The 19,595-nt window shown below is 43.2% G+C and overlaps 3 protein-coding genes across 3 annotated transcripts in view; 1 reads left to right on the top strand and 2 right to left on the bottom strand.

Annotated features, from left to right (window-relative positions):
* Positions 1-19,595, bottom strand: part of LOC131240378 (uncharacterized) — an 82,118-nt gene that overhangs the window by 37,557 nt on the left and 24,966 nt on the right. The gene's annotated exons all lie outside the window — the stretch shown is intronic.
* On the bottom strand, positions 2,728-4,777 carry LOC131240376 (cocosin 1-like). The gene is made up of 4 exons (XM_058238559.1): positions 4,376-4,777; positions 3,993-4,255; positions 3,389-3,868; positions 2,728-3,272 (listed from the first exon to the last, which is right to left on the bottom strand). Exons 1-4 carry the CDS (start codon positions 4,710-4,712, stop codon positions 2,871-2,873), a joined length of 1,482 nt encoding a protein of 493 aa, XP_058094542.1. The 5' UTR covers positions 4,713-4,777; the 3' UTR covers positions 2,728-2,870.
* On the top strand, positions 11,589-12,134 carry LOC131240379 (two-component response regulator ORR4-like). The gene has a single exon (XM_058238567.1). It carries the CDS (start codon positions 11,642-11,644, stop codon positions 12,053-12,055), a length of 414 nt encoding a protein of 137 aa, XP_058094550.1. The 5' UTR covers positions 11,589-11,641; the 3' UTR covers positions 12,056-12,134.

A 19,595-nucleotide genomic window follows, 5' to 3' on the forward strand; every position in this document is an offset into this window, starting at 1 on the left:
GAACTTAACGTTCACTATGGCCGTGACGATGGTGATCTACTAGCACAGCTCGATTTATACCGCCGTCTGGTTGGGAGTCTGGTTTACTTAACTATGACTTGCCCTGATATTGTCTACGCTGTTTAAGTCGTCAGTCAGTTTGTTTCTGCTCCTCGAACTCTTCATATGACTGCGATGTTGCGTATCCTACGGTACCTTCGTGGCACTCTAGATCGATTTCTGTTCTTCTCCTCCACGGCGACTCTGGATCTTCGTGCTTATTCGGATGCTGATTGGGCTGGATGCGCTCTCACACGAAGATCTACCACTGGTTACTGTGTTTTTCTTGGCACTTCTCTCATCTCTTGGAAGTGTAAGAAGCAGGCCACTGTTTCCAATGCTGCGTGTAGTGAGCTCGTTTGGTTACGTGGACTTCTTTCAGACTTGGGCTTTCCTCTACAGAATCTCACTCCACTCCATGTCGATAATCTCAGTGCAATTCAGATTACTTCTAACCCGGTTTTTCATGAACGGACGAAGCATATTGAAGTTGACTGTCATTTCATCCGCGAGAAATTTCAGTCTAGACTCATTTCTCTTCCACATGTGGCATCCCATGATCAGATTGCTGACATTCTCACCAAGCCCTCACGTCTGCACGTCACTCTTTTGTTGTTGGCAAACTATTACTTGTCGATGACCAGCATTAGTTTGAGGGGGGATGTTAGACAGCTCACATACCTTGTATATCCATACCTTATATATCTTGTTTCTATAGATAGAGAATTCTGCATTTATTCTTTCCTTGTATAGATGATTGTAATATCTATATATTCAACCACATTGGGTTGTCTCAAATACACAAAAAAGCTTTTGCATCTCTTAGCTTTCACTTTCAACCGATAGTAATGCTAGATCTGACCGAAACACACATCCAAACACAATACTATAAAAGTTGATAACAATAACCCAATTACAGAATAAATGCCACAATAACTGAAACAACCCAGGCAGGATACAGTCCAATAAATTAAAAAGATGCACAAACGGAATTTCAAGAAAATTCAGTACATACCGAAGAGCAACAGTTCCAGGGCGGTATCGATGGGGCTTCTTCACTCCACCAGTAGTTGGGGCAGACTTACGTTCAGCTTGACATTTTATTTTTATTTTTTGAAATGTAAAAATAAAAATAGAAACCCACTACATGTGCTCAAGTCGGGATCAAGTTGGATCCAGAATTGAGTTTCTATAAGACTGCTCGAAATCTCTCCAAGTCGAGCTTGACTCATCCAAGTTTCTGAGTTGAGTTTCAGAACTATGCTCAGGAATGGGTCCACTAGCACAGCAGTCACCATAATCAAAATATGGACCCACCAGTACAAAATGGGTGCATTAAGACATTTAACATTCCTGATAACCAAATTCCTTGACTCAGCACCATCAGAGGAATGTAAAGGGGTAACTGAAGTAATAAAAATAGAAAATGAGGCACCATAAATTACTAGAATTGGGGAGAAGATGAGATAATGCAACTCAACGCGGGAGCACTTCTCCAGTAGTCCTAAAATCAAATACTTGCAAATGCAATCAAATGCAGCAACAATGTGTTTTCTGGAGAGCATGTTTTAAGTCCCTTGACAAAGAAAGAGAGATCACTTCTCATTCATACAATCAGAAGTGCAAAACAGGAAAATAGAGTGCAGAGTCGTATGCGAAATTCTATGGATAATGGATTTGATGACAAACCCATGTATAAATCCAAACGAACTAGTAAAACAGGAAAAACAAAAATACAAACCATCATTGGGTCCTACAGTACTTCTACGTAGTAAATCCAAATGATGAATCTTATCCACCCATTAGGGATTCAACATAGTAAATCCCTAATTAGGGTTTCAACATTGTAAATCCCTAATTAGGGTTTCAACATAGTAAATCCTTAATTAGGGTTTCAACATTGTAAATCCCTAATTAGGATTTCACCATTGTAAAATCCTAATTAGGGTTTCAACATTGAAGATACCCGATCTCAAGAGAGAGATTGAGCGTGACATTGACACACAAAGACTCAAAGAGAGATAGAGAGAGACCTGAGAGAGGGAAATTGGGAGTAATTGCGCCACGTACGGAGGTTGCTTCGCCGCCCGATTAAGAGAGAGTTCTTGCTTGGCAGAAGGGGAGAGAGAGAGAGAGAGCCGCGGTGGGTAGCTGCTGGAGTTGCATAGAGAGAGACTCAGTTCGTGGAGTTGCAGAGAGAGAAGACAGTCGGCGGGAGTCGTGGAGTTGCGCAGAGAGAGAGAGAGAGAGAGAGAGAGAGAGAGAGAGAGACAGAGAGAGAGGCAAGGAGAAGGAGAGTCGGGGGCTAGGAGCATAAGGAGTAGGGTTTTTCTTTTTCTTTTTTTTTTTTTTGTATTTATAGGGTTTTTCTTTTTTTCTTTTTTTTTTTTGTGTATTTATAGAGATATTTTACCAGCGCCTGGTTTTGCTCAACGCTGGCAAAAGCCACTCCGAAATCGCCGGGTAAACCTGTATTTTTTGTAGTGCACATTGGGGCGATGGAGGTCATCATGGGGGCAGCAGCTGCAGATGGAAGCTAGCGAGATCCCCTTACCCTGAATTCTTTCTTCAACTGGCAGCAAGGGAGGTTATTGTCACTGGTCAAGAGATAGACTAATGGCTCCCATTGCAGATATGCTCCAGAAAGCTAGCACACTGAAACGAAGATATCAATGTGGGCTACTTAAATAAAGAGAGAAAAAGAGGGGAATAATATTATTATTCAGTGATAATCTCTCTTCTTACATGTTTTATTAAAAGCTAAGGCAACCCTCTTCCACCATTTATTCCCCTCTATTAACACTAACAAACTACGAAAACTCTTGTTCGCATCAAGCAGAAGCCCTTCCTCCCTCCGACCTCGGATAACTTGGTTCAAACACCTTCGTCTCCTCACCCCTATTATACTTCAATCTCCACGCTTCCTCTCTTGAGATCCTGTAAGCATTCATCAGCACGTCTTCCGGCATAGCCCGGAAAGCGGATGCCTTGCCAACGAGCGGGTTGCTTATAGCATTGTCGTTGGTCTTGAAGGCGACGTACTCGAACCCTTCGTTCCCAGCTTGTTTCAGCACAGCGAACATCTGTGGGACGATCACCAGCTGGCCCTGACGGACATCGCCATCAAAGACGGACCGTCCGTTGTCTCCTACGATTTGAATCCGGCCGTTGCCCCTAGTGACGTACACCACGCTGTGGGCGTTCAAGTTCCAGTGAGGTGCCAAGAGAGCATTCTGCATGCATGCCATGGAGGGTAGGCCCCATCAATCTCCCACACGTGCAAAAGATGAACTTGTATGAAAAAAACCATTAGAAAGAAGAAAAGATGATCAGGAACAATCAGCATTACCCTGTAGAGGACACCCCTCTCAGCGCTCATTTGGAGAGTCCTGAGGATAGGAAGATTCTGACCGTTGGTGCTTCTGATGCGTCCACCAAGAGGTGTGTACACGTCAGCACGTGTGGGGTCTGCAATGTTCTCTGTCAGTCTCATGGAGCAGGTGGTCTCTTCCAGCCCATTCAAACCCCTTTGTTCTCGTTGTTCATCCTCCTCTCTCCTTGGTGGCCTCACCACCTGAAGCCCATTCTCAACACGGACGATATTGCCCCTCCGATCATCCTCGCTCTGTAGCTTCCTCGCCGTCTCCGTGCTCACGCCGAAAGCCTCTGCTAGTGTCTCTACATTGAAGCCGCTGAAGATGTTTTCGTTGCCAGATTCCTGCTGGTAGGCTGGCCGAGTGTATGGCCGACCGCGCCGCCGCTGTTGCTCTTCCTCCTGCTGCTGCATGCTCTGTGGTTCGTATTGCTGGGACCCAGCTAGTTGGAATCTCTATAATTCGGATTGGCAACAAAGACAACATTAACAGTATGAGGACATGCTCTTGGTGGGTCCTATCGATCATTAGCATTAATCTCTATAGAGTATGTATGCATGTGGATGATCATCTTCTTACCCTGAGATTTTGATCGAGCTGGTTAGCCTGGTTACTGGTGTCGAATACAGCGACCGCAACCACCGGAGTTTCACCATCGTTGTAGCACCAATGGGCCATTCCTGCTGGGAAAGCGATGATGTCTCCTTGTCGGAAGTGATGGATCTTCTGGTGTTGGTCCCTGTATCTCTGACGGCCCTGTTCTTGCTCAGATTGTTGTGATTGACGGAAGGAGTGGAATGATTCAGGGCATCCAGGGATGACTGCACCAGAGAAACCCCTACCTGCATGTATCACATACCATCATTAATGGATTTTCTTTTTTTTAATTATAAAATTAAATAATCTTATTCAAAAAACAAACAGGAAGAACTTGAAGTTTATGAAGGGCAAAAGGGTCGAGCCTTGTTCAATGTAGACGAGTCTGGGCGCGTTTGAGAACTCGGGCAAGAGGAGGCCTCTGGGTTGGATGATATAGCGAGTAGCGGCCACACCAGCACACTCAAACTCCTCATTGTTCTCGTCCCAGTGCTCGGTGACGCCGGCCTCAGACTCGATACGTCGGTTGGGTTCGAGGGCCCTCAGGTTTTCGACCCGGCACTGGCTCTGCTGACGGAATTGGCGTTGCTGTCCCTGCTCCTGCTCCTGCTCCTGCAGGGTCGCAGTACCATGGGACAAGAGAAGCAAGCACAGTGAAAAAGAAACAAAAAAGGTCATACTACTACTAGTTGTAGCAGCCATGGATGGATGTATGAATGGGAAGAGAGATAGTGAAGGGTAGAGAGATAAAGGCTTGGTTTGAGATGAAGGAGGTGGTCGGTATTTATAGGATAAAAGTATGCATTTGGTACGGACACGTAGGGATGTTGGGTGAGAGATTCCCTCGCCATTTTTCCTCTTGCATGGCTTCCTATCAGGGATGTGAGCGCTCATGTCGCCGCGTACGCTCTGCTGTTAAGATGTCGTGCCCTGTTTCTCTAACAAGGGTACAAAACCAGGGCGTCCACGGACAGGGATTGCAGTGTAGCACCCAGCATGACCTCGGTACTGTGTGCTTCTGGAAAAGCTCCGCGCGCCTCACCATGATGTATGTGTCACGGGGAAAACTGAACCGAGATGCTGTACAAAAACATGCTACCGATGATAAATGGTATACAAGAACTTTAACTAATTAAGAATTATCACGACCAATTTCTTAAGATATCGATTCATCAACTGTGAGATGAGTCGACCTTGAAAGATCGATACCGAGCAGAAGCTTACATGGGCAGAGCTCAATGGCGCGACTCACCTGCCGAGCTAATCTGATCGACCCCAGTTCCACTATGAAGTATGTCTTTTATCCATGCCATTCATCCATTTTTACCGATCATTTTAGGGCTTGATACCAAAAATGAAATGGATATCAATCTCAGGTAGACCACACAACAGGAAAACAATAGTGATTGGATATCCACCATTCAAATCCTCCTAAGGCCCACTGTACTGTTTATTTCACATCCAATCTGTTGATTAGGTCATTATAGACATAGATGAAGGGAAAAAACAAAGATCAGCTTGATCCAAAACTTTTATGGCCCCCAAAAAGTTTTTAATGGTCAACGTTCAATCAACACTGTTTCTTCTAATGTGGTCCACTCGAGATTGGGATATACCTCATTTTTCGGGCTCGTACCATAAAATTATCTAGAAAAATAGATGGACGGCATGGATGAAACACATACATGGGGTGGGTGGGTGTGGGTGTTTCATAGAGCACCGACTGTCAGCCATTGGCTAGTGGCAAGGGGAGTAGCTAATCCGTTTTCATTAAGCAAATGGTTAGAATCATTTAACCTAGGTGATTTACTGGTCATCCACCTTGTAGGCCCATCAAATCAACAGTCTGGATGACCAATCAATAGGCCCCCGCTAATCATATAAAGCATACATCAGCACACAAAATTGACGTTTGTCATCGAGCCACTTTCGATCCTCACACTTCTAGTGGTACTTATCATCGCACCTAGAAGCTAAGAAGTGTAGGACCATCGACTCTCAGTAAAAGTTGGTATTTGTTTAAGGTCGAGGAAAAACAAAATCTAAGGCATCGATATTGTTTAAGCTGACCACTATAAGACTCGTACCGTCTCTAATGCATATAGTCTTTGACACTGTTATGAGAAAGCTAATGATCATCTCTAATGCAAACGGTCTTTGACCATCTCAGATGACTTTTTTATCTTTTACTTTTTCCAAAAGGATGGGTCTTGCCCCTATATTTGATGGACTGAGAATGTACAAATCAGGAATTTTCGGTGGGCACCACAAAAATGCCAGGCCTCACCTATCATATCAGCTTTAAAACAAAAAACATCAAAGGGGAAAGAAATTACTACTACCACCTACAAAAAAGCCTCAATCTTTGGCAGACAATCAGACGGATTCGGGCAACTTCAAGAATTTTATGTCGGATTTCCTTTACCCAACCCAGACCCACTTTGTCTAGGACGATTTAACCTCGAGCGGTTGAAGGAAGGGCTGAGACATATGTGAATATCTATGGCGATTGATTTACACTCCCAACTCTAGCCAGGTTGTCCGCCACTCTATTGATTTCTCTCGAGATGTGGGTTATCGAAACTTCTGAGTTTCTATGAATGATTTGAAACCTCTTCTTCAAATAGTAGTTATTCCAGGGAGCTCTCTGGGAGGTGGGGAATAATGCCACCACCGAGGAGGAGTTGCTTTCCACCTTGATCTTGTTGAGACTGCAGACTATGCAAAGGTTGAGGCCTTCCACCAATGCTCTAGCTTCGGCTACAAAGTTGCTGCCTGAACTGTACCCTTTAAAAAATACAAAAATGAAATCTCCTCTTTCGTTTCTGCAGTCACCTCCACTGCCCGATGGGCCTGGATTCCCTTGGGCTGACCCATCAACGTTGAGTTTGATCCACCCCGCTTTCGGTCTGATCCATTTCACCAGAGTGAAGGACGGACTGATATGGCTATTCGGGGAGAGGCCCAAGTCTGACATTGCCTCTTGACTAGTCTTGTCTGAGCTTGGCGGCAATGGGTAAGTCCTTGAAATTAATGAAAGCCATCTACAAATTCTGAGCAGCGATACTTCCAAAATGAATTGGGATTTATCAAAACGAATCCCGTTCCTGGTTGTCCAGATCTCCCGGAAAATGAGGGTCGGGGTGAGCCCTCCGAGGATCCCAATAGCAGTGGAGCCGCTAGCCGCTGACCACCACTGGGCCGCCCTCCTCGCGGCGCTCTGCCCGTCAAGGAAGGACACCGATAGGAGAGAGGAGAAGTTGCTCCACAGGGATTTAGCTATCCGGCCACTAGCAAAAACATGGTCCAAAGATTCCTCGTGTCAACCAATGTCAAGTGCACAACATACGCAGCAAGAAGCTAGGCTCACTCTTTGTTTTTTTAACTCTTAAATCAATCGGGACCACCTTTTGGAGCATCTTTCAAAGGAAGACAGCCGTCTTTAGGGGAATCAAAGTGAACCACGTCCATTTGGCCCAAGCCCGATGGGGGTCGAGAGTTGCAATTAGCCCCCATGCCGATTTGAAGGAGAACTCCCCACTTTGGTCCCTGGTCCAAACGACCTGATCTTCGCCTGTGTGGGTGGTGATCCCCTCTGAGACGACATGTTGAAGAACATAGGATGGGAAGGAGGGCGGGATTGGCGCGTACGGGAGGATACCGTTTTGACCGAGGATATCCTGAATCTTCACGAAGTGGAGGTTGGAAGGGATCGGCCTAGGAATCCTTAATTGGAGGGGGCCTAGGCCTGTCCAGTTAGATGTCCAAAGATTGTTGTTGTCCTCCCCAAGCAGGAGCCGAGAGTTACTCTCTACAAGGGGGAGGTATTTCTGCACTTGTTTCCAGCAGGGGGAATCCGTGGGGCGAGATATTGTTGATCCTGGGTGGGGGATTGTTGTAGCGTGTTTGGAGCACATGAAGTTTCCCCACAAGCTGTTCTTATAACCGAATAGAAACGTCTAAGCTCTTTTCAGTCTCATTGTTTCCACAATTTCCTTCATAGTCTTGATACCCAGGCCTCCTTCCTGTTTAGGGGCTGCAATCATTTTCCAGCTAACCCAATGTACTTTTTTTCCCTTCTTTCCACCCCCATAGAAAATCTGTTATGCTCTTCTCCATTTTAGATAGAATTTCCTTGGGCACTTCTGTTGCCGCCATGGTGTGGATCGTGACGCTGCAAAGAACATGTTGAATGAGTATGACTCTGCCCGCGAGGTTGAGGAATCTCCCTTTCCAACCGGCAATGCGATTTAGGACCCTACCTACAAAAGGTCGGAATGTAGAAGATCCGATTCTACCTTTATGCAAGGTTACCCAGAGGAAGTTGAATGGGGTGTTTGATCTTGAGATACCAAACAGGCTCTCCACAGTTCTTTTTCGGGCTTCTGGCAACTTGGACGGTAGCAAGATCCTGCTTTTCCCTTTGTTGATTTACAGACCTGATGTGCCTAAGAATTGATTCAGAAATTGTCGCATAGTAGAGATGGATTTCTTACTGTCATTGGTGAAGATTGTGGTGTCATCGGCATACAAAAGGTGAGATATAGAGAGGCTCCTGTTAGTGGTCTTGTATGGCTTAACTTGGTTGTTCTCGATCAAAGTATGAAGGCCCCTACTAAGGGCCTCCATCACTATAATGAAAAAACTTGGAGAGAGTATGTCCCCTTGGCGGAGGCCCCTATTGGATTTGAAGAAGCTGTTCGATTCTCCGTTGAAGAGCACCAAGAACCAAACATTTGACCAACATTTCTTAGCCAGGGAGATCCATTGCTAACTGTCTCAGATGACCGAATATAAGTGTAACATCCTAAATTTTCGTTGCCCGAATATATACTCGTACCAGAGAATTCCAGGTGTTAATAATGTAAAAATTGAATACTTTAGAATCGCATCTTTTTTCTTTTTTTTCATTTATATCACATCCAGTTACATTCACGAAGGTAAACATTCATAAGAGTAAAATCAATTGTATTTATTATTCAATTATATTAAAAGAATTCAACAAATTATCAAATGCCCTCTCAATGGGAGCTTATTACATTATCAAGTTTGCAGCGGAAATATGAATAAAAATAAATCATATGACTATCTTCTTATTCATTCAGTATAATCTTCCATAGGGAGATGGTCATCTGGGTCTTCAATTTATATATCACCTGCATCATCTGTACGGTTGGTAACGCCCTACTCATAGTGATGATTATCCTTTAAGATTAGCAATAATTTAAGAGATTCATAAAAGTAATGTAAGAGTTCTGATACATTTCTTACTTCTCCACTATGAGAGGTATCAGCATGAGCAACCAATATATATGAATGCATGCCTAGTAAAATATGTGTGGCTCATCATACGTAGTGATCATCACAACGTGGAATACAATTCATAGAAAACCCGACTGGCCCTGCATCTCATAACTACAAAGATTCGCCGACGTGTCCGACACTACCGTAGATTTACGTGAAAACCTCGAGGTGGGACAACACATGAGTCGGATGAATTATGTGACATGATTTGTTCATGGATCAACTATTTGCGACATCCAATCCCAGAAGTGATGTAACACACATTGCGAATTACTTATATCGATTTGTACACCACTACCCAAACTCATAGAATTATGCGTCGACCAAGAGGGTCACTACCCAGAGTGCATTACGTCCAAAATAAATATTTTAATTACTAGTTGTGATACCTCTAATACATCACTTGCATAAAAAAAGAAAATAAATTGAAACATGGGAGTTTTGGAGTTCCAAGACACATGCCCATGCCATAAAGGGAGGTATCACAAGGCTAACATAACAAAGAAAAATAGTAACAATAAGATAACTCAATAAAAGAGGAGAGTAACAATGGCTAACTCAACAAAAGAGAAAAGTATCAATGGCTAACTCAACAAAAGAGAAAAGTAGCAATGGCTAACTCAACAAAGAGAAGAGAAGCAATGACTAACTCGACAAAATTGGTAAAGGGCAAGGGCAAAGCTTGTATCCATCACCCCACATAAATTCATAAAGATCATTCATAATTAAAATCATACCTTAACTATAATTTCCAAAGGATAAATAATTAATGATGGTAAATCAAACAATTGCAGGTAAAAAGAACAAGATAAATCATATCAACTCAAATTAAGGTAAGCTTAAAGGAATCCCCCACCTTAACCTTAGATCTAAACCCTAGGTAGATATCCATGTAGGAAAGATTCTACATAAAAAGCTTCCAAATAAATCACGACATCACTTGATCAAGAGGGAGACACCATACATATGGAGAAGGAAGAAGGCATCTAGGCTTCTACTTCTCTTTTTTCCTTCTCTTTCTCTTTCTCTCTCCCTTTCTCTATCTCTTCTCCTTAGACGTTAGGGGTATTGGCGTGTGAGTGGAGAAGGGCACGCGCACTCCTTTTATAAAGGAGTGGGCGTGTGGAATGGGTGCGTTTCACATCCCACTTGGATTGGATTTTTTCAATTTGTCCTTTTCTGATGATCTTTCTTTAAATCTAATTTGTTCATTGTGTCAGGGTCAACAAATAGAGCCGGGGTATATGATTTTCTTGATAATCTGAAATTTAGATTGACCTATCTTAAAAATTCTCCTAATGGGTGCCAAAATAAACTTGATCTCAATTAATGGTCTACACTTAATGATTAGGGCCCAATTTTGAGAAAAATGTGTAGCCATGATAGGGAAACGGTTAGACAAAATTTGGTGGTTGATCAATGGTAAAAAAGTCCTAAATATGAAATTTCACCTTTTTCACCAAAAGGAATAAATTGGCTTCAACATTCAACGGTGTAGGATCATAGATCGAGGTCTAAATTTTGTCTAACGTCATAGTCTTATGATGCTAAAGTGTGGTCCAAATTTGAGTTACGATGGACAGCAAGAAGTGGTTAAATCAGAAGATCTAGATTTATAAGGAGTTGGTAAGCCTCGACGCCTAAGGAACATCCTATCAAAGTGGGGTCTTCATATTTCACACTTGGTCTATATTATGTGCAATCCAAGTCATTTATATGAAGAAAAATATCCTACTACGACTACCTACGAGGTTTCTTCACTCGATGGACACAAAAATCAACGGTTAAGGGGCTGATTTGTCAATTGGGTCATTTTTATAATGATTTAAGGGCTGAAATTTGACATGTATGACTAATTTATGATACATAGGCATGGTATAAAATTTTACATCAAACGGATTGAGGAAATCATGTGATCTAGAATTTAAGGGTCTATGTTAATGGCATTTTTGTAATTATTGTTGATATGAGAGTTTTGAGAAATCTAATGGTTCTACATGGTTATATGCACGTTTCTAAGTAATTATTACAAAAAAACTTATATATAAAGAATTATTCACCAAATTAATTAAGAGAATGTACATATATTAACTAACATAATGAATGGTCAGATGACATGTTAAAAATAGAAAAACTTGATGGTTAGTACTCTGATCATGTATGTAAGTGGGCATATGGTCAGTTTTGTAAACGGATTATCACAAGTGAATTTTTGGAGTGATCAAGAGGTAGAATATGTATACTGTTAGATTCAAGTGACTTGTTTTCATTGAGAGTGGGGTGAGTTTCGTTGCCCGCTTCCATTATGGGCAGAAGGTCTGGTAGTTATGGAAGAGTCTTCTCCTATTTCTTGCTTTCATGTGTTAGTTGTGGATGACTGCCCGATTGATCGTAAAATCATTGAGAAGCTGCTTCTCAAAAATGACATGTTCAAAGTTACTATCGTTGATAGTGGAAAGAGGGCTATGGAGGTTCTTGGCTTGAATGAAGAGAAGCCCAAATCTCCAAATGTTAATGAGTTCAAAATCGATAAAATCCTTACTGACTATTGTATGCATGGGATGAATGGCTATGACCTTCTCAAAGTTGTCAAGGAACACGACTGCCTAAAATTTGTGCCCGTCGTCATAATGTCATCCGAAAACAACCCACAGATAATCACTAGGTGCCATGCCACTGGAGCTAAGGATTTTATACTGAAGCCACTTCGCATAAGTGACATACAAAGGCTGAGGAACTAAGTCGGGTCACTAGCTTCAGCATCCAAAATGGGCACGAAGAGAAAAGTGCCACTTGATATAATACTAAAGAGTAACGGATCCGAGAAGCAACCCGCGGCCTCGCCTTGCCGAGGTGGAAGTCGCATGATTGGATTCTAATCTACCTTTTTGGATTCTAATCTTGTATTATGTGGATTTGGGTCGGGTTTTGTAAATGGGAGAAGTGGGGATAGGGTCTTGTGGTGGTCTTTCCTTTTTCTTTTTCCCTTCTTGTGGGGTTTGTTGTTAGTCTTGCTTCTTCTTCTTCTTTTTTGTTTTTAATCATGGAATGTTGTATAATTGTATTGGGCCTCTCAAATAATAGTGGATTTTTAGAGGAGAAAAAAAATATATTCAAGTGACTTGTTCACATGTGTAAGTTTCTCATATTGTAGTTCTGATAGTGGGTTAAGCATATTCCTAGGTGGTGAACAAGATGAACGGATCAAAATCTCAATTTGAAATGTGTACGAGCAAATGCAGATATCAAGTAGTTAGTTTACTATTTTTTTAAATGAAACTGTCTGATTTCATTCAACAAAAGGAGATACACATGGCTCTGGACATTCGGGCTTCCTTAGGAAAAAAGGACCTGAGCGACGCCTATCGTAGGGAGAAAGACTGAAAAGGAAATACAAGGAAGATAGAAACCAAAGGGGGAGGGGGGCAAGAGAAGAGGCGGAAATGAATCGCAACACGCCTCAAACTGACTAGGATCTAATCTCCCTGAGGCCCACTATATCTAAGAAGAAGCTACCTCTAACTTGTCGCAGGAGAAGGCTGACCTCACGGACCACCAAAGGAGCTTGGGAGATGCTGCCCAAATGGGCCATGCCATTTGCGGGTACATTTTCTTCCCTGTAAATGTGGACAAAATTCAGTTGGCCCTGGGATCTATATCTCTGAATTCTGGCTAACCAGAAATCCCATTTCCAACCCGGGGTAATAAAACCATTCAGGAAGCCAACAACTAGTTTGGAGTCAGATTCCACCACAACTCTAGATAGGCCCAAATTGAAACAGATAGCGAGACCATTGTGAACTACCCAAAGTTCCGCATATGTGTTGGAACCTACTCCATAACCGACCGCGAACCCAAAAATGAAACCACCTTTATCCTCCCTACAGATGCCTCCACCTCCGGAAAGACTTGGGTTTCCCCTAGCCAATCCATCAACATTAAGCTTTGCCCAACCAGGATCTGGTTTCTTCCATTTTATAAGCCTCGGGGGCTTAACAAAAGAGGGAGCCGCAGAAATCTGAAGCTCGACCGTGATCTCTACGTTCAACTGCTTCGCTAACTGTCTAGGGGCCTGGGTGGCAATTAGAACAAGCCACCTCCTAATCTTGGCAATTACAGACACCACCGAAATAGACTTCTCATCGAATCTGGCCGAGTTTTTGGATTTCCAGATCTCCCACAGAATAATGCACGGAGCCAGCTTCTACAATGCTGACGAGCAACCAGAAATGGGGGAGGAGCTCCACCAATGATCTAGTTTAAATGCAATCGATAGATTTCCCCCGTTAAAAATTTCGAAAAGGGCCTGAAAGTGATCCCAGCACGCTGAAGTGACAAAGCTACTAAGAAAGAGGTGGTTGTTGGTTTCACTGGAGTAACGTCTAGGCGAGCCTAGAGGACAGCAATCGCGCCTAGAAGCAAGCTGGACTCCCTACTCTGAACCGCTTCATCTACTGGGACAGCCTTCATCAGGATTTTCCAGGTGAACATGGAAATCCTAGGGGGAAGCTTAGCGTGCCAGACCCATCTTGACCAAGCTCTGAGGAGACTGTGCAGTCTACTCAACTCCCAGGTTGAGCAGATGGAGAACTCTCCAGAAGGAGTGAAGGGCCATATGCGTCTGTCAGGGAGATCAGAGAGGCAGAAACCATTCTGGAAAATAAAATCAACTACTTGTTGGGGGAGGTAATTATAAACCAAAAATAGAGGAAGAGGGCCAAAATTGCCTAGAGTATCACGAACTTTGGAGGAGAGAAGGTTGAGTGGGATCGGCGTGCTGGCGAGGTGGAGCAGAGGACCGAGGCCTGTCTAGTTGTCGAGCCAAAATCTGCAGTTGCCATGCCTGATCTGCCAGCGCAGGTTTGACTCCAGTAGAGGCAGCAAACCAAGGAGATTTTTCCATAGAGAAGAGGCAAAAGCGGCTGGAGTAAACGAACCTTTGGAGGGGCGGCCGAGGCTGTACTTTGCTGACATGAACTTGCTCCAAAGGCTGGCCTCCTCCTTAAACTTCACCGCCCAACCCAGCTTCATCTTAAGGGCCTGCATAAATTCGGAAAGCCTCCTTATACCTAGCCCTCCTTCAGCTTTAGGCAGCCCAATGGTTTCCCATCCCTTCCAATGTAGCTTCTTCTTGCCTTCAGACCAGCCCCACAGGAAGTTGGCAAATAGCTTCTCCAACGTCGCAATCACTTGGGCTGGCAGATGAGAGGCAACCATTGAGTGAACCGGGATACTCCCAAGGACATGCTGGACTAAGACAAGCCGTCCAACCTGAGATAGGCATCTCGCCTGCCAACCATTGATGCGGCCTTGAACTTTGTCAATCAGCGGCTGGAAATCGCTTACCTTCTCCTTACAGAAAGCCAAGGAAAATCCTAGGTAAATTAGGCCAGAAGTGGCCTTGTTGATGCCGAGTAATCTCTCTTTGGATCTGACCCTGGGCGAAGGGAGCTTGGCTGAACAGAAGAGGGCACTCTTTCAGGTATTAATCTTCTAGCCTGAAGCGCATTGATTTGAGAAACTCCAGGACGTTCTTAAGAGAGTTCTGACTACTGTTGAGGAAAATAAGAGTGTCATCCGCGTATAGCAGGTGAGATACCCCTTGATAGCCCCTTCTAAGTTTGATAGAAGTACACAAACTCTTATCCTATAAATTTGATAGCCCTCTGCTTAGGACTTCAGCCGCTAGGATGAACAAACTTGGAGATAGGGGGTCTCCCTGGCTGATCCCTCTAAACAACTTGAAAAAGCCCGCTGCCTCGTCGTTTATAAGAACTGAAAACCAAGCATTGCCCCAACATTTTTCTACCAGCTCAATCCAAGAACTACTAAACCCGAACTTCGACAACACTTGTTTTAAGAATTTCCAATCCAACTTGTCATAGGCCTTCTCCATGTCTAACTTGAGGACGATGTTACCTCCACGAACCTTCCTGTTAATCTCCCTGACTAATTCTTGAGCTAGAGCAATGCTTTCCACCATTGATCTACCATGGATGAAGGCCCCTTGTTCAGCTGAGATGAGGGAGGGAAGCACTATGCTCAGCCTGGACGCTATGATGTTAGCAATGATTTTGTAGAGGACATTACATAGATTAATGGGGTGGAAATCTGTAAATTTTTTAGGGGCTAACATTTTGGGAATAAGGCAAATCAGCATTGCAGTAATGGCCCTTGAGAGTGTTCCACCCTGGAACACGAAGAATGCTGCTTTGAGAAGGTCTTGACTTATAATCTCCCAACATGACGAGAAGAAACTGCCTGGAAACCCGTCATGGCCTGGAGCCCCGTCCTTGGGGATGGATTGCACTGCCTGACGCACCTCCTGAAGCGAAGGCAGGGCCAGTAGATGATCGTTTTCTTCATGCGAAACCAGGCTAGGAATCATGTCGAGAATGTCTGGCTCTTCAGACAGAGATTCTGCTGCGAACAATTCCTCGAAATGGGATACCACTACCGACTTGATTTCTAACAGATCTACCAAACTTTGCCCAGAATCCAGCTCTATTTTACTGATGAAACCCTCCTTTTTTCCATAGCCGAAGAATGGAAAAACTTTGTGTTCCTGTCGCCCTCCTCTAATCAGCTAATCCTAGCCTTCTGCTTCCAAAAAATTTCTTCCATCAGAGTCAATTTATTGAGCTTAGCTGAGGCTGCGCCGAGCTGGGTCTGTGTAATGCTATCCACCACTAATCCTTGAGGCTGGCCTTGCAGTTGCAGCTCTATGTCTATAAGGTTCTGTTCCGCCTGCTTGACGATCGAAGATATTGCCAAAAACCTCTTGGTTCCAAGACTTGAGGGCTCTCTTACCATTTTTAAGCTTGAGGAGAAAATTGAAGACTGGGTGGTGGGATTCAGAGGCTACCCATGCTGCTTGCACCACCTGCTAGAACTCTATATGAAGAACCCACATCCTCTGAAATCTGAACGGCCTTGGCACCGATCTAGGTTGCCGGCGAAATATCAGCGCTAATGGGGCATGATCGGAATTAACTCTAGCAAGGTATTCCACCTGAAAAGTTGGGAAACATGTAGATTAGGAATTTGAAATCAACACTCTGTCTAATTGGGCCCATACTCTGTTAGCACCCAACTAGTTGTTACACCACGTAAACCTGGCCCCGGAGAAGCCTACATCAACAAGACCAGCATTGTTAGATGCCTCAACAAAATCCCTAGAACTTGAAATATCATGAGGTCTTCTGCTTCTTCACTCAGAGACGTCTAAAACAACGTTGAAATCCCCGCTGACTGCCCACGGACCTTGAAGGGATCTAGATAGGGAGGACAAATCATCCCATAAGTTCCTTCTGAGGCGCCTATCACAGCTAGTGTATACAAAAGTCAAGTTAATAGGCTGCAGGAACTTCTGGATATTGACAACAACAAATAGAGATTGAGAGGAAACATGCAAAACAGATAAGGAAATTAAGCTATTGTAATAAAAAATAAAAATACCATATCTTTCCTCCTTCATTTGCATTTGAATAGGAAGAGTAGAAGCCCAACTTGAGCCCCGTTCCTACTCTTTTGGCATCTCTGAGCATAGGCTCTAAGATAACCAAGATCCAAGGCTTGTGCATGTTGATTAGCCTCTTTGTAGTTTTAATTGTCCTCTGATTACCTATGCCTCTAGCATTCCAAACTAGGATTTTATCTATCAGTCAAACAACCAATAAACACAGCCTTGCGCTTCAGTCTCCGAATTCTGGCATCGCATACACCCTTGGAGACAAATGAATTCACTTGTTTCTGAGTAGCAGATACTAGACCTATTGCTAGCGACATTTGAGAGTCCTCACTCGACGTGTAGGAGGTATAACTGTCCTCTCCATCAGATTTGGGTTGTGAATGTGCCACAAGTCGACGCTCGGGCTCTCTTTGGGCTGAACTGGTCGATCATCTAAGGGATTTGCTTCCTCCTCATCAACTACAAAACGGGCTCTGTTGAAGTAGGGGGAGAGATCGATATGGAATCCTGGACTTTGATCAGAAGATTTCAGTGTATCTGGATGGGGCCTGGAGTTCGTCTGAAGAAGCTGAGGAGTGATATCTGATGTTTACAACATGGACATAGGCTGAGCAGTGGGGTCTGGGAGGATGGAGTGGCATTTAGACTTACCCGGGTTTTGCCTGTTATCTCCCCATTTGATTAGGGAATTGTCTGCTGATCTAGATTGAATCTGACTATGTAACTTCTGAGAGTTGTTGTTGAGGGTGAAGATACATTTGCAAGGGATCTCTGATTTGTTAGAGTTAGAGGACGGAGATGGAGAGAGTTCACATACTTCAATCTCACTTGTGGGAACAGCCTGGGGTTCTACCTACTTCGAGTGGTCCAAACTCAAAGTGGACGGTCAAATATCTTTACCTATCGGTGGATAGTTGACTGAAGGCTGGTTATGATGGATAAGTAGAAATACTTGGACACATGATGATCTTGTCTTAAAATCAATGGTCGGATGGCTTGATCTATGGATGAAGATCATTCTTAATGGTCAAATTCATGTTGGAGAATAGATGTAAGGTTAGGTAGCTAGATTGGTATCATACACATGTACATATTAAGTTAAATTTCATGGTAACACTCGAGAACTTTCAATATTCGAGTATTGAAAAGTTCGGGGTGTTACAATAAAACAGCTAAGGACCGTCTTTTATTCCAGTCAGTCAATAGTCATTTGTTCTTCGTAGTTGCTGACAGATTCTGACTGTCTTAAATGATTTGTGGACGTTTAACATTTATAAGACAATTTTACTTCATATTAAAGATGGTTAAGAGCCGTCTGAAATTTTAGAGATAGTTCATAGCCATCTTTAAACCAAGAGATTTTGCAGACAGTCCATAACCGTCTCAAAACTCATCTTTTTCCCCCCTTTTTCACGTAGTACTGCTAATTCGAGAAAGCATGAGCCTATGCACCATAGTGACCCTTTTAACTCCAAAGAAAGATGGTAGTTGACGCATGTGTGTCGACAGTCGAGCGATATACAAGATTACCATAAAAATATAGATTTCCATTACCACGGCTAGACAATATGTTGGACATGCTTGAGGATGCAAAATTATTTTCTAAATTTGATTTAAGGAGCAGTTACATCAGATTCGAATACGACCAGGTGATGAATGAAAAACAGCTTTTAAAACCAAGAAAGGGTTGTATGAATAGTTGGTCATGCCCTTCGGTCTTTCAAACGCGCTTAGTACATTTATGAGGTTGATGAACCAAGTTCTAAAGCCATTCATTGGGCATTTTGTAGTAGTCTATTTCAATGACATTTTGATATACAATTAGGACGAAGCGAGTCATATGGAACACCTCAAACAAGTCCTTCAAGTGCTCACCGAAAATAAGTTATACCTCAATCTAAAAACATGTAGCTTTTTTATTGATAGCCTGGTGTTTTTAGGCTTTGCCGTGACATCCACGGGCATTTGTGTAGATGATGAAAAGGTGTGAGTCGTTAGGGAATGGCCGATCCTAACGAACATTCATGAAGTGAGGAGTTTCCATGGGTTGGTAACCTTTTATCGTTGATTCGTGCGGAATTTCAGCACGATAGTCGCACCTATTATAGATTGTATGAAGAAGGGGTTGTTTCAGTGGACCAATGATATTGACAAAAGCTTTGCTGAAATCAAGCATCTATTGTCCACAACACCGGTCTTGGTTCTTTCCAATTTCGACAAGTTGTTTAAGGTTGAGTGTGATGCCTTATACGTCGGAATTGGAGGAGTTTTATCACAGGAAGGCAAGGTGGTAGCCTTTTACAGCGAGAAGTTTACCAAAGCCCAAAAGAAGTGGTTGACTTATGAGCTTGAGCTGTATGCAGTTGTTCAAGCATTACGACATTAGCGGCATTATCTTATTTAGAGAGAGTTTGTTCTCTACACTAACCATCAAGCCTTAAAGTTTATTAATAGTCAGGCTAACATGACTCATGTGCATACTAAATGGGTTGCATTTTTGTAGGAATTCATATTTGTTCTAAAGCACAAGTCAGGCCAACAGAATAAGGTGGTTGATGCACTTAGCCGCCATGCATCACTACTGGTTACAGTAAGCAATGAGGTGGTCAGATTCGATTGTCTCAATGAGCTATATGCCGAGGATGATGACTTCAAGAATGCATGGATGAGGTGTCAAGAGGGCCATCCTAGTGACCTACATATGTAAGACAGTTTTCTCTACAAAGGGAATCGGATGTGCATCCCCCAAAGTTCTCTAAGAGAGCAGATTATTCAAGAGTTACATGCAGGTGGCTTTGGTGGACACCTTG

Source organism: Magnolia sinica, chromosome 3 (assembly GCF_029962835.1).
Source record: "Magnolia sinica isolate HGM2019 chromosome 3, MsV1, whole genome shotgun sequence".
In the NCBI taxonomy this organism is placed as follows: domain Eukaryota; kingdom Viridiplantae; phylum Streptophyta; class Magnoliopsida; order Magnoliales; family Magnoliaceae; genus Magnolia; species Magnolia sinica.